General features: G+C 33.6%; 1 protein-coding gene across 1 annotated transcript; it reads right to left on the reverse strand.

Moving 5' to 3' along the window:
* Positions 1 to 613: 613 nt before the first annotated feature.
* Positions 614 to 12,522, reverse strand: LOC127858508 (uncharacterized). Its single transcript, XM_052395704.1, has 10 exons — positions 12,411 to 12,522; positions 9,657 to 10,678; positions 8,711 to 8,881; positions 8,334 to 8,506; positions 7,350 to 7,491; positions 6,664 to 6,760; positions 5,292 to 5,461; positions 4,220 to 4,371; positions 3,595 to 3,863; positions 614 to 3,277 (listed from the first exon to the last, which is right to left on the reverse strand). Exons 2-10 carry the CDS (start codon positions 10,674 to 10,676, stop codon positions 2,565 to 2,567), a joined length of 2,907 nt encoding a protein of 968 aa, XP_052251664.1. The 5' UTR covers positions 10,677 to 10,678; positions 12,411 to 12,522; the 3' UTR covers positions 614 to 2,564.
* Positions 12,523 to 15,549: the final 3,027 nt, after the last annotated feature.

Below are 15,549 nucleotides of genomic sequence, written 5' to 3' on the forward strand. Positions count from 1 at the left end.
TCCACCCCTGATCCAGGTCTCCAAGTCACCTCACCAACAAAATTTCACCTACATGATTATAGCCATTCACTAAGCAAATATGAAGATATTCAATGAGTAAGATATGTGAAATACTCCAGAGTTTGGCAGTTATATCACCTATCTTGATTTTAAATTTGATCCTCAAACTGATCCTGGATCACATACTAATTCCAATTTCAATTTCAACTACTGAAATGCTTGGAAAATTTACATGTGTATTCCGTTTGATATTCTGAACAATTAACCCTTTGCATGCTGGGAAATTTGTCGTCTGCTAAAATGTTGTCTGCTAAATTTTTAAAATTAGCATTTTCTTCGATTTTTTTTTCAAAGAATACTATCAGAATAGCAAACAGTTTGGATCCTGATGAGACGCCACGTTTTGTGGCGTCTCATCTGGATCCAAACTGTTTGCAAAGGCCTTCAAATTCCGGTTCCAGCGCTCAAAGGGTTAATGAAGAACAATCTTTAATGAAGTATGACTGAGTTACGATAATACTTGATCCCGATATAACTTTTGGCACTTGATCCTTTGTGAACATGGGGCCAGGTGATCACTTCAGGATGCATTTTTTTTTAAACAACACACACAACTGAATAATATGTGTTTATTAATACATAAAATACATATATAAGTCCAAAAGAGGTATAATGATAAACACAATAATGACATCAATAATGCTGTACTTTTTTATAATGGTTTATGATTATGACAATGATGGTCAGCTGACAATCATTTGAGACACTGCATACAGTTTTCTGCTCAACAACTCTGAATTGACACTTGTAAGAACTACACAGTTTTTAAAATAAGTTAAAACAGGGTCATTATCCATATTTTTTTCACTGAAAATCTTTCATACTGAAAAGAGCAAAACCATGGGATAGTATTATGGACCTATGTCTCTGGCTCATTTAACCTGACAGATAATTGATTTCCAATCCTGTGCATTTTATGTCATGTTTTTCTTTCACAAATAAAAAACATTCAATAATACAAGTTGACATGAGGTGAGGTAGCAACAATTGTAAGATTGAATGACAAAAGTCTAAGTAACACATATTGAATTTCACTTAAATAATTCAAATAAGACATGAAATTTTACTAATAACACTATTTGTACCTCAATTTCATCAATATCAAAACAGTTTTATCATATACATGTACTTATATTTATAAACACGGAAAAGTACAACACAAATTTATTTATAATATTACGTTAAAATATTATTCACAGTTAGGCTAAGAAAATAAACGTGTCACTCATGACCAGAACAACCAAGACTCACACAACTTTTGTCACTAGTGGCTATTTTAAAACATTATAATGAATAAATCATGCAAAACAAGTTAAAAGCTACACAATTTTTAATAGTTAACACAAATTGAAAATAAATAAGGAAGTGTTTGCATATTTCTCATATCTAAACAAGAGATGTGTTTGTCAGAAACACAATGCCCCCGATTGCGCCGCTTTGAATCCATATCTTTGACCTTGAAGGATGACCTTGACCTTTCACCACTCAAAATGTGCAGCTCCATGAGATACAAAATGTACACATGCATGCCAAATATCAAGTTGCTACATGTATCTTCAATATTGCAAAAGTTATTGCAAAACTTTAACCTACGTTAAAGTTTTAGGTTAAAGTTTTGGGACAGAATGACAGACAGACAGACAGGTTAAAAACAATATACCCCCGATCATTCGATCCGGGGACATAAAAATGATTGCATGAACAAGACTGACATATGCTTCATCAATCACATATTACTATGAGTGAAGTAGACCACTCTCCATTGCACATATGTGCCCTCACAAAAAGATTTCTCCTTTTAAAATACTTAACCTGATAATACAAATGCCATACTAGTAACTAATGTTTTCCAACAATTTTGGGTAAAAATATCCAGTGGAGTAAGTTCATATGGTGACAACTATTCATAGAAAGTTCTCACTGTTTTTGCTTCTGATATTTGGGTAGAGAAAAAATGGATGTTATATAGTTAGATGAAAAGTAGAATTCTTGTCTTTTTACATAAATGTAATAACATGCATTCTTATGTGATGCCATGGTTATAGGTCCAGTAAATGCAATAAAACTTTTTTTCTGACATATTTTAGCAATCAGACTGTAAAAATTGTAAATGGTATGACAATTGATACATATTTCTTCAATAATTAATATCAAAATATTGTGCATCTGGTAGAAGGAATTGCTGGTTGCTAAAATCAAACTTTTGATGGTCTGTGCTCAATATTTACACATGATTTATTTTACAGGTTACAAAACAATATTAATGTTCCATTAATATTAAGCGCCATAAACCATTTCTCAGACTTCAGGTGTGTTTTTTATGTTGTTTTTTACACAATTTAATTTTCATGTGCACTTAAGTTAAAGAAGGATACAAAACTTTAGTGCAAATAGCAAAAAGCAAAAAAACCCACATTTTTTTCAATTTTGCAAAAATAAGTGTTGAAGATCTGACTACAAAAATCAATTTAACGAGTCCTTATTGGCATTAACAGCATCCCTTATTAGTCTTCATTGTCATCAAAAGCAAGCTTATTAACTGCTCTGGAGCTGTGCCTGATTATAAAGTCCTTTAATTTGTCTTTGTTCACAGCACCAATCACATTTGATGAAATTTTCTTGAAAGGATTCATTTGTCTACCCTTCTGATAGTTGAAAGGCCTTATTTTTCGAATTGCATCCCCTAATCTTGAAATATCTTCTGATATTGACTTTCTGGAGTGTCTATCTTTATGTGTCTTGCTTCCTTCTAGTCCATTTACCATTGCACTGATTACAGGTGCTGCCTTCGATATTCTTAGCATAGCTTTATCACTTTTTCCGGCTCCAAGTCCTCTAATTACGTGTTTGACAAGACGAATATTATTCTCCTGTTCCATGTCTGCTGGTTTGTTTTTTCCTGGTCGGCCTTTTCTGTTGACCAACAATCCCAGTTTCACTCTAGCACTTTCAAAGTCTGACAACAGGCATTCAGTTTTAGTAAGGAAGTTGACACACTCAATAGCATACTTTGATTTGTAGGATGACAATCCTACAAACAGTGGAATGAATCGTTTCATAAGAATTGTAATCATGTCTATATCACCTGATTTTATTGCATCATTGAACATGATAAAATCCATTGCAACTCTGACAATCCCAAGGCTGTATGAAAACACACCATCTTCTGCTTCGTCAGTTTTACAATCTTCAGGCACTCTTATGCGGACAGCTTCACCTGAAAGCCAAACAAAATTATTTTTACAATAGAAAAGCTGTCATCATAAACAAATAACTTAAAGATACAATTAGTTGTAATTTACCTCTGACTGATTAGACTGATATATGTTAAAAAAGCGAGTTTCCAATTAAAGGTTACACATACCAGGAAATAATATAATATTTTTGATAAAAAAAACAAAGAAAAATCAAGACGAGGCATTCAGTAAATGCACATGATCTGGATTGGATGTTTATTAGTGAGTTTTGTGAAACAAAGCCCAAATTAGGTCAAGGTCAAATATGGGTTTGAATTAAGAATTTATATTTAATTACCATTTATTATAAGATCAATGGTTTTCCCGACATCTTTTGAAGGCACCGTAACACAGTACAAATGGCCACTGCGCCGAAGGTATATTTTAGCATCTTTTGGAGCAGAGTATGGGCAGAACAGTGTATCCACCACTTTGGTCACTTGCTCCTGTAACCACTGCTTCTTCCCTTTGGTATTAGAAGTCTTCACTTCTTCCGGAACCAGAGACCCCAAGTCTGTCTTGCAATCAGCCCCCCATCTTTCACAAGCTAACTCTATCACAAGAGCTCTGAAAAGATGTAACATAATTAACAAACAATAAAATAAAAGCTACAATGACAGGGCCTAAGACATTACTGTTAATTGTATTACTCTGAGCCATCACCAACTCTAACAACCCTGTGTTAGCCCTTATACTAAATGATGAAACCACTGTGTCAACATTTATTATGTTGAATCGCTGGTAATAGCAAATGGCAAACAACTACAGTCATGCATAACACTGAAGTGCCAATTTTCTATGTAAATCTCTTAATAGGCATTCAAAATATATTTCTATAATTTTGCTCAAGCAAGAACCAACACAGTTAACGGATTTTATGATGATAATGTTAATTTATAATGACAGCATATAAGTGTACAAACCTAGTGACAGTAATGAGGAAGTCTTTGTGTGATTCATATCCATTAGCCTTAACTTGACCATTAACGTTTGTTCTATGAAGAATTGCTCTGTACTGGGCAAGTGATCCCTCTTCACGAGCTGTTTCTGGTATGTAGAAGGTTTTGATGATTTTCTGAAAATACATAACACACATTTTGTTTCATATCAGGGGACAGCAGTTTCGACAAGACTTCAGCAGAATAGGTTCTGATCTCTTGGCAAGGTTTACTAACATTCCTGTTCTCGTGTTCACTGCTACAGCTTCACCAGATGCTCAAAAGAAGATATGCGCAAGTCTTCAACTTAAAACTCCAAAGATAATAGCAATGAATCCTGATAGACCAAACATTAAATATATTAAAACTGAACGACCGTCTTCTTCAAACACACAAGACCATCTGGATGAGATCCTTACTCCTATGGCTGAACAGCTTATCAAAGAAAAACATCAATATCAACTTACTATCATGTACACGGACACATATGTAATAAGCTATGTCTGTGCTTTCTTTGAGAAAAAAATGGGTGACCTTCAGTATGTGGGAGATGCCGTGCCGGAGAACAGACTTTTTGCTCAGTACCACCAAACATATACAGAAAAAATGAAACGACACATAGTCAAAGAGCTATGCAAAGAAAATTCGAAGATCAGACTCATATTTGCAACTGTAGCCCTTGGAATGGGACTAAATGCACCAAATATCAGAACTGTTATTCATTACAAGCCACCAACTTCCATCGAAAAGTACTTCCAGGAAACTGGCCGGGCCGGAAGGGATGGATTACCAAGTACGGCAGTTATGTATTATAACAATACTGACATACGAAGAAATCGACCAGGAATAGAGCGGCAAATGATACAATATTGCAAGAACAGTTCAAAATGCATGAGACTATTAATGCTGGAATGTTTTGGATATTCAAAAAGTGAAAATATTGATAACAACTTGTGTTGTAGCATTTGTGATAAGAATCTTCAAACAACAGTTGACTAATACAAAACAAGAATTAGCCTATATGAAAACTGTCACTATAGAGATACCATTCACATACCTCTAACAAGTCTTGAACATGAAATAGTTCTTCGATGACTGGAGACAACTGGTCAAACCTCTCTGTTCGACTGTGAGTACCAGATCTCAGAACGCGTGCCGAATCAAATGTTACCCGTGTCAGCTGATCACCACCCAGGGGAATACTGGCCATGTTGTTAAACTCATCACCTGAAAATAACCAAAACAAATAATTAATTGTTGCATTTTATTTGTTTCATAAAAATACTAATTTGTTTCAATGCACATTCTTGTAGTATTTTTAGTTGTTTATGTTTTCTTTACCGATATACAATATATTTGGTATGCCTGATGTTTAGGACACTGTGATTAAAGAATTTAAGTGTTATGTGCGTATTTTTCCGAATAATAGAGACACTTATAAATGGAGAAGACAATTAACTTTTTTCCTTGTTTTCGCTCTGTTATTGTATTCATAAATGAAAACTTTGAGCTTTATGTATATAAAACAAAAATGCTTAATATGGTGTTTGTGAAACAGAAAGCCAGTAAAACATTTTCATTAGTATTAGCAATAATAAATACCATTTCTGACACCAATATTTTTGTAGAATGGGAATAGTGTATAACATAATGATGTATATTGTAACTGAAAAGAGTTTCAAACAGTTTATCAAGCAACTAAACTGTAATATGTTGCAACATATTAGGGAAAGATCTAGGATCCGATATGGTACAGGGTGCTGCATAAAAGGAGCAGGGTGGAAATTTGGACCAAAAATTTTCTTTTAGTTTGCTATATCCAGGGTACTCATTAGTCAAATGCATGTGATCAAGGGTTTAAAGCACATCTGCTGCATTTTTCATTAAATATTTGGGAAAATTAAATATTTTCATAATTTTTTGTTGGCCAGAACAGAGGGGCAGGAGGGAAGAACAAAAAAGGAGCAGGTTGCAGCACCCTCCTGTTTTACTTTAGATCTTTCCCTAGACATACATTGTATATAACTAAAGCAAAGCAAAAGTGTGGCCGTAACACATGCTTATTACGTCATATTTTACTAGTACGCGAAGCAGGAAAGTGTAAACATCGTTGAAAATTTTAAAAATCCATGTAAAGTATCTTATTTTTCAATTGACTTTAATGAAATAAAGACGAGACTTTTGAGCCGACACAAAAAAACCATAAAAACACAAACTGAAATTGATAAAAACGGACTATGTAAATATTTCAACAAAAGCATGACACGTTGTGCACATTTTCCTTCTTTCTGGGGGAATTTGTTTTCAAATTAGGGAAAAAATAAACCTTTGGGGTCAAATTTTCGGCCTCAAAAATATGCCCTGTAAAGAATATGGAAAAACAACAATAACATGAACTTGGAAACTGTGGTCAAACTCAAACTAAATACCTCTCCCAGCAGATGTATATAATGACTCTATGGTTCCTAATATAGTGTCCATTATCTGAACACAATTAGGTAATGACTTTGGGTCTTTCATGATCACCTAATTAAAAAAAATCCATGTAGCTTAGTTCTTAACTATTTACTAGTATATATATATATATATATATATATATATATATATTCTTTAGGAAAATATCTAGGACCACTTAAGTTATACAGGGTGCTGCTTAAGTGTTAACCTTTTAGTAAACACTTATTATTAGTAAATTCATTTGCATTAAAAGACAAGACTGTGTATTTTGGTGATTAGTTAACATGGCAACATAATTGGTGTATTTTTAACATGTCCATTATTCTGTTGCTACTTGATTATATTGTTAACAGGTATTTGATTAAAAGAATATTCCTATTTTAAAACAATTTTGCTTGTTGTTTGAATAATGTTTTAAGTGTGTTTTATTCTAGAAAGTGACCATTTTTCCTACCAAAAAGCTGTAGGGTTGGTCATTTTTGCAAACTACAATGTTTACAGAATCTCAATTAACCAAAAAGTCAAAATGTGATTTTTGACCACAAGACTGATTTTCCCAGCTGCGGTCACATATAATGAAGTTAATTGTCAAAATGTACAAAATTTTCATTTAGCCAATTCCATTATTCATTAAATCATATTTATTTGTCCTACTTACAAACATTGGATGAACTTGTGATGGTCTATCAACCACTTGTCTGTATTTATGGTCCACAAGACGAGGTGTTGCCGTAGAAAACATGGACAATGGCTGTATTTCTTCTACCAGTATCCGCATGACAAGCTGAGTACATCTTTTCCTACAAATAAAGAAAATCAAAGCGCTGAAGGCACTGAATTTGTTCGGCATTGCTGTTGTATAATCTTAGACGCAACTCAGTTTTCAAAATTATGTTATAGCTTTTTATATCGCAAGTTTGAAATGACCACAACCCATTCAAATTTATAAAGAGCTTGTCTTAAAGCACTGGTCAAGATGTGGGTTTTTTTCAAATCATTAATAAAAAGCTTTAAGCTTCATTTTAGGAAAACAGGGCTTAATGCATATGCATTAATTGTCATCCCAGTACCAGAAACTCTCTTTAAACAAAAAACACCACAATATCAGAAAGTGTCGTCCTCGATTAGCCTGTGTACATTGCACAGGCTAATCTGTGTGCACAGGCTAATCTTTTATGACATGCATTAAGCCCCGTTTTCCTTGAAAGCAGCCAATATGTACAGATTTCAATGACAAACACTAGACTGGCCAATGTTGTCTTACAAGCTGTTAAATACTTTTGAATACATACACACTTTGTAGTGTACCAGTGGAGACTATAAACAGGCAGATGCGGTGGATAGGCTAGGATCGTCAGCTTAATTTTACTGCAGTTATCCATACAGGTAGTGGTAACGGTTCCTAGCGTACTTAATGCAGACTGACTTGAAAAATTGTCTCTACATTATTTGTGAGCTAACACTCACATATAAAAAATGAACATTACCTTATGTAATTATCTGAATTGAAAATGTATTGCTGGATTACAAACAGAAAGGTTGCAATTCAATTAACATGGTTAACTGTTTCTTATTGTTCTTTTCTTCACTCACATGTTGTATTTGCGCTACTTTCAATCAAGTTGAGAGAATAAATGAATACCTTAATGCTTCATGTTCGTTTGAAGACAAAAAGAAGATGGTAGGGTCAGGTCCTTCGGCAGTTATCTGTTTCGGTTGTGTGCTCAGTCCTTGAAGATCTCTTGGGTCAAATCTGTCGATAAGGATCGACCAATGAGTGTAGTGAAAATCTCTGTTTCCACTACCAAGCCTGACCTGTGGAAAATAAATTCATATTGCTCCTGTTGAATGTACAGACTCTATCTGTTTTAATTGTTGTTTTCTCATTTTTTTATCAAAAGTATTCTTATATATTAAATATATATTTATATATTAAATATTGTTAAAGTGCAACAAATAGTAAAACATTGATAAAATTATACAGCTTAATTAAAGTTACAAACATATTAACTTCCTAACCTGATAAGCTTTTATGTGCCCGTCAATGTTATCAACTGTGATTTTGATGGTTTTCCCAATAGCCAAAGCAGAAACTACATCCCGACCATTTATTTGTCCAAGGTCATCCAACATTGGCAGCTTGCTTTTTGTAGGTATTGACATTCCCAGGTTGTGTAAAAACTCCATGAGCTGGAAATGAAATTTGAAATCTCAAGCATTGTTTGATATTTAACAACACTTAAAGCTGCACTCCATAAACTCTAAATCAATATGTTTGACATTGGCATAGGTTGCTTTGAACATAAATGATTTTTATTCAAACTAAAACTAATTTGTATTAACCAAAAAATGTATGTTTGAAAGTTCTAGGGTACATGTATGACTAATTGTACATATATGTCCGTTTTAAATTGGTAAGAGAAGAAATAGAAACCTTATCTACAATGTAGACTAGTAGTTTAATATATATATATTTATATAAAAAGGCCATCTATGGAGCGTGACTTTAAACTACAGATACATCACAGGCATTCATGATAACCATTGATTGAATCTTCATGCACATTACAATTATGTTTTAATACCGTCATTATGTGCACATTTTTGTATGAAATTATAACAGACATTTAAAAAAAGTTCACACAATAGTGTGAGCTGTTACAGCAAAATGGAAAGAACATGACTGCACATATAATACATTGTTAAATATGATATAAATTTATAATAAAGTACACATACATAATCCAGAATGTAAATGCCAACCATTCCACAGGCTTATAAACTAACATTTTGAATCCATTAGCCCAACATTTTTCTTTTAATCTGTTTGTGTAGTGGATATAGGAGTTATCTCTGAAATTTTACTAGCCCATCACACATTTTAGGGGCCATGGCTAATTTGGGCTAAAGCTAATTTATATCCCTGTTACAGTTAATGTTTTAAGGCCAGAATAAACATACTTACTCCATTCCCTGCATTATATCTTATACATGATGCAGCAACAGCTTTTTGAAAGGCAATCATGTGGTTGTTCCGTAAGTACATGCCAAGTGCATACATAGCTGCTATACCATGTTTTTTCTCTGGAACTGCAAGATCCATTGGGCAAGACAGGGTTATCAGAAACTGCAACACCTTCGGACATTTCAAGTGCATTTCTTTTACAATGTCACTGAAAAAGGTTTCAGGTTCTAGTTCTGACACCTTTGTCCTTAAAACACTTTTGTCTTTTGTTCCACAGATCCTGTTTAGTTCTCCAGATAGTCGTTGCAATAAACATAGATATAGTCTTTCATTTACAGAAGGGAGATCAAGAAGTTTTTCCAAAACAGTATTAACACTTACAGTGTCTTTTGATGATTGTTCAAATATTGTTATGACACTTTTCTTTTCGTTAACAGTAATTTCAGGAGGCATCAGTATTTTCTTCTTATGAAAACTGTATGGATTATTAAGATCTACATTTTGATTTACGGTTGTTGAATACAAATGGTCAAGGCTTTGTGTTTTTGTTTTGCTTGGTATACCAGAGTATGAATGATCAATGCTGCCTGATTTTGGACTAATAACTGAATCAATACATCTTGATGGAGATGGAGATGGCATCTTAAAAAGTGCCCTTGAACTTTTTCTAGATTTTACTGGTACAGTTGTGTCCTTGAACTTCTTAACTACTGGAGAAACAGAATGCATAATTAATCTCTTTGTTCTATCCTCACTCTTCTTTAGTTCTTTCATGTTCATTTGTAAATTCAACTTCATTTCTGATAGTTTGTCCAATATTTTCAAACATGTGTCACAAACCAACAGATTCTCATGTCCTACTTTCACAAGGTCTTCAATATTGCAGCCCAGACATTCAAACTGTTTTTTCAGTAGTATGGATCGCATAGCTACATTTCTTAAGTTTTTTAAATGTCCTTGAGATGAACGATTACAGGTTAGACAGGCCCTCACTGACTTTACTGGAGTTGCTGTTTCCATGGCTACAAAAGACAATAACATAGTATTAACAAAATCTGAGCATGACCTTTTCACAGGCTTGTGGTCTTCAAACTGGATATTAACCACCGCATGCCAAATCAAGTTTGTTAGATAAACTATATACAAATGATGTTTAAGCATACACTTAATACAGCATAGTTAAAGCAGGGCTTTTTCATGCTGATTTTATAGCCGTTATTCAGTCATATTCCCAATGGCAAAACATACCTTTTTTCCAAAATCCACTAAAAACATTCCCAATGGTGAATGGATAGTTTCAGTTTTCAAAGTATAGAAATAAAAAGATTTTCAGTGTAGAAAAAGGACTGGTAGGTTGAAATAACCATTTTTCTGATAGGTTTTCAGTTTCTATTTTATAACAATTAACTTAGAAATTTTACTAATAATATTTACCCAATTTAGGGTGAATTGACACTTCAATTCCCAATTTCAAGGGTATGGGTCATGTTCCCAAAGTAGGGTATACCTAAGGTAAAGGAATAAATCAACAAAGTTTAAGCAAGAAAGCTTTTGTATTATGCTTACAGGGGGATAAATGCAGCAAAAAGTTAACTGGAACTGATTGAATTAGTTATGTTTTGAAATGTGAATATGGATATAGGAGGCTTTATAATTTTCAAATAAACTTTTTGCTGATTGATAACAAATGCCATGACAATGTTTTGAAATACTAATTATATTTTTATTATGTAAATGATTTTTAATAATTCTCTAAAGGGTGAACTTTAATTGGCTATTTTTGACAAATAACTGCATATGCTGTCTTGCCTAATCTGTTATCATACAAATAAATTTTACCCTTTATTTTTACATCTTCTCACATTAACACTAAATCCCGAAAGAATTATCGTGGTAAAAAAATTCAAAGTTTTTTGCCGGGTTATTCTAACCTGGTGGACTGACTGTACAATATCATACCACTTTCGGAGACTTACATGTAGTACCACATAAGAATATGTGTTCAAACCTATGAAAATGTGTAAATGCTTTAGTTTAGAATAAAGGTGTGATATACATGTTGAGCAATATAGCAACTCATTTTGCTGTAATAAATTATTTTACAATCTGAGAAAATAATTACTAGTACATGGGAAAACATCTTCAATTAGCATTAATGTGAAAATACTGAGCAAAGGCCTGGGATTGAACCCAGGACCTCCAGAGTGGTAGTCAGACACTTTAACCACGGCGCTAAAGATCTATCCCAACAACAAGGCTGTTGGAAGTGACCTTATTTCACTACACTCCTCCCCCTTTTTAATGTTTCAAGGCCCAGATTCGCCCGCTACAGCATGTCTTGCATCCGCATGGCCCTCCCAGACACCATTGAACAGCTCAGACCCATTCCCGCATTCACAGTTCTTTTTTGCCTCGTCGCCATTAATGTGAAAATACTGGGCTCAGGCCGGGGATTGAACCCACGACCTCCAGAGTGGTAGTCAGACACTCAAGAGCTAGCCCAACAGCAAGGCTGTTGGAAGTGACCTTATTTCACTACAGCTTTAATGTGTGTGGTTCATTGTTGTAAAATACTATATAACATTACTATGACATTGACACCGACAGTTAATGTAATATATCAAATAGCTTTTTATTGGTGATTTATCGTATTTCATCTAATTAAACTTACAGCCAAACAATGTATGCAACAATAAATAATAACTACAACTTACATGATTGTAACTGACAATCAGTATACTCATATATTGTTACCTTGAACGTTGACAAACTGAGATGATGTCAATCGGCAGCCATGTTGAAAAAGTAGTGCTACCCACAATTCCTTTCGCGATAGTACACAGGTCAGTAAGACCGGTGTGTACACAATGGCCGAAGACTGGCAGTCTTCACGCTAAATATCTTAGACCAATAGCTCTTCCGGCTTATTTAGAATTTTTAATAGCCTGAAGACAGTTCAATAGCCTGAAAAGGTTAACATACATTTTATGACTTTTTTTGGCTCGGAGCAACACAAATATTCATTCCAATCAGAAATAACTTCTAATGAGTAAAAACATTTGCCTGTCCCATTTTCAACAGACTGTTTTTGTTTTTTTTTTTATAACAACAGCAAAGGCATGCTCTCCGGACATCTCCATATATCAGTGTTTCAGATTGGCCCCAATTTCCTCAGGACAGGTTTCCTCAAATGGCTAAATGGTCAATTTTTTTCAGGACATTTGTCCTAAGTCATGAAACAATTTTCATACAGTTTTGTTAGCGACCTGAGCCCTAACCTATTGTACTTTTTTAGTCTTACTAGTTGCAATTTCTGGTGAAAACAATGCGAAATATTATAAATCATACCATCCGTATCACCCCATGTGTATTAATAATTCTATAGACATTTTCATAAAGAATGTCGAAAATAAATTTAAATCGACGATAACAAAACTGTATCCGAAAATAACAGTCCGAGAATATTTAAGTGTTTTGCACATGAAATCAAATGTGCATATCCAAGGTGCCTGAACCACGTGACTTTTTTGGCTATGTGTGGGACAATCGGATGTAAATAGAACGTCGCTTCAGGTAACGTTTTTGATAATTTCTTCATTATATCAAAACCATTTTTAAAAAAAAACAAGGGCCCGGTCATTGTCAAAAGACACAACTTTGGTAAGTTTGCGCTAAATTAATTAAGTAATTTTTCCAGAAAGTGCAACCGCGTGCTTGAAAACACACGAAGTGAAATGCTATGTGTGGTATATTTTTTATTCGATCAACAAAAACGTTGATTACAATGTTGTTGTGGGTTTAAAAAATAGGGCGGACATTGTAATTCTTCATAGAGAAGCTATATACATTGTATGTTTGCGCAAATACATCTGATTCGGAGTGTGTGTATGAAAATGTAATGATGCTATGTGTGGGACAAATTTTTTAAATGCTATGTGTGGTATACAAGAAAGTGTAGACAAAACATATACATTAATCTGCAACAATAGCATTAAATTATAATATAAAGATAAATGGATTAATGTTAAGAATACGATGATAAATCACTTCAATATAGCAAACATATAACAATGTCAATGCAAACAATGCAACCGCATCGACATGTTTAACAACACAATATTATTTCAATATATTAATACTAATACTAATAATACTACTACTAATAATAATAATTTTGATAACGATAATAATAATAATAATAGATCTAATAATAATAATAATAATAATATGAAATACCTGCAGATATATCTACGTCTCTGGTGCCGCGGTCTTGTTTGAAAAGTGGCGCATCGAATTAAAAATCACGTCCTCGTGCGCATAAACGGTGTTAGCATGAACTATAACAAAAGTGGTTAAACACTACCAATACTACAACTACAATACTAAAACCAATTGACAATGCCGACTTAAAGATAGTGGCTTGGAACTTAGAAGATTTCTAAGAGAGAACTTTTAAAATATAAAATCGATGTAATCACCCAATGACAATATAATCACCATATGACAATTGGCGCATATGACGTTTATGCGCACGAGCACGGGATTTTTAATCCATTGCGCCTCTTTTCAAACAAGACAGCGGCACGCAGATAGATAGACGCCATTTCTATGTGCTCAGCATTTAGCAGTTATATTTACATATATCTGCAGGTATTTCATATTATTATTATTATTATTATTATTATTATTATTATTATTATTATTATTATTACTATTATTATTATTATTGTTATTATTATTAGTATTAATATATTGAAATAATATTGTGTTGTTAAACATGTCGATGCGGTTGCATTGTTATATGTTTGCTATATTGAAGTGATTTATCATCTAATTCTTAACATTAATCCATTAATCTTCATATTATAATTTAATGCTATTGTTGCAGATTAATGCATATGTATTGTCTGCACGGGGAATTACATATAGAAACATCAACCGTTGTTGGTATTATTCTCCACCCACTACGGCTGGCGAGGCCGGCAACACACGTCTGAGCTAGATTTACAAATATCTTACAAAACAACATTACATAGTCAAGGAGTCATGTGCGATTCGCCATGGGACGTCACATGTCGGTGGAAAGTGTGTCATGCTGTTGTAAAATGTTATGTTCTGTAAAACTGTCAGGTGATCGAAAACACGGTAGGTCTGGCAGTTTTCACAAGTTTGAACATTTTTCGTTTTTCTTTTTACCTGTGATGCCGACAGGGTAAATTTGAAATATCGTTTGTAGAAACTGTCTCAAACGACTTGAACGTTGATAACTTAACTTAAATAACGCAACGTGAATAATTGTAATACATGTAAGTCCAATCTTCTCAATCATGTGAATAACAAACATCCATCTTCTGCATCTTCGAATGATGCTGGGGACTCAAGAAACAGTCATCAATGTCATCATTTGTGAGTACGCCTAAGAAAGTGTCAGCTTCCGAAAGTGAACGGATTACATGTGCAACGGTAAAAGACTGACTGATAAAAAGGTTCAAAGTGTGTAATGGCATATAGTTTCAGTATCTATCGTTGGTGTTTTGTCCGTATATAATTAATTTGTGTTTGTTTGAATGTGGTCGCTATGTAAATAATACGTTAAAGTTCAGCTTAAATTATTTCTAGATCTGTTTGTCATGTAATTGTTTTGTCGTCAAGTAAATGTTATGTTTCTCGTTCTATTGTTGATTTACAATATTAAAAGTTTAAAAACAGCTTTTGTCATTCAATTTTAACAATAAAAAATAATCAACAAAATAAACTTCGAATTAGCGACGGCAATGCTGTGTCAATATTTAGTCAATTCCAGTGAACTTGCGGTAAACACGAAAGTAGAATTCATGGAGTAATGGTACGGTAAACATTGTTGATTTTGTTGAAATTTTTTTCCAACAGATGT

The sequence above is a fragment of the Dreissena polymorpha genome, chromosome 14, assembly GCF_020536995.1.
Source record: "Dreissena polymorpha isolate Duluth1 chromosome 14, UMN_Dpol_1.0, whole genome shotgun sequence".
Lineage (NCBI taxonomy): Eukaryota > Metazoa > Mollusca > Bivalvia > Myida > Dreissenidae > Dreissena > Dreissena polymorpha.

What these genes read in the sequence shown, in the direction of transcription:
- LOC127858508 (XM_052395704.1), bottom strand. Translation starts at nt 10,676, where the DNA reads ATGGAAACAGCAACTCCAGTAAAGTCAGTGAGGGCCTGTCTAACCTGT. An exon ending in GATATAATGCAGGGAATGGA is followed by an intron (nt 8,882 to 9,656) that starts GTAAGTATGTTT and finishes TTTCATTTCCAG; the next exon opens with CTCATGGAGTTTTTACACAA. An exon ending in ATATACATCTGCTGGGAGAG is followed by an intron (nt 5,462 to 6,663) that starts GTATTTAGTTTG and finishes GGTTATTTTCAG; the next exon opens with GTGATGAGTTTAACAACATG.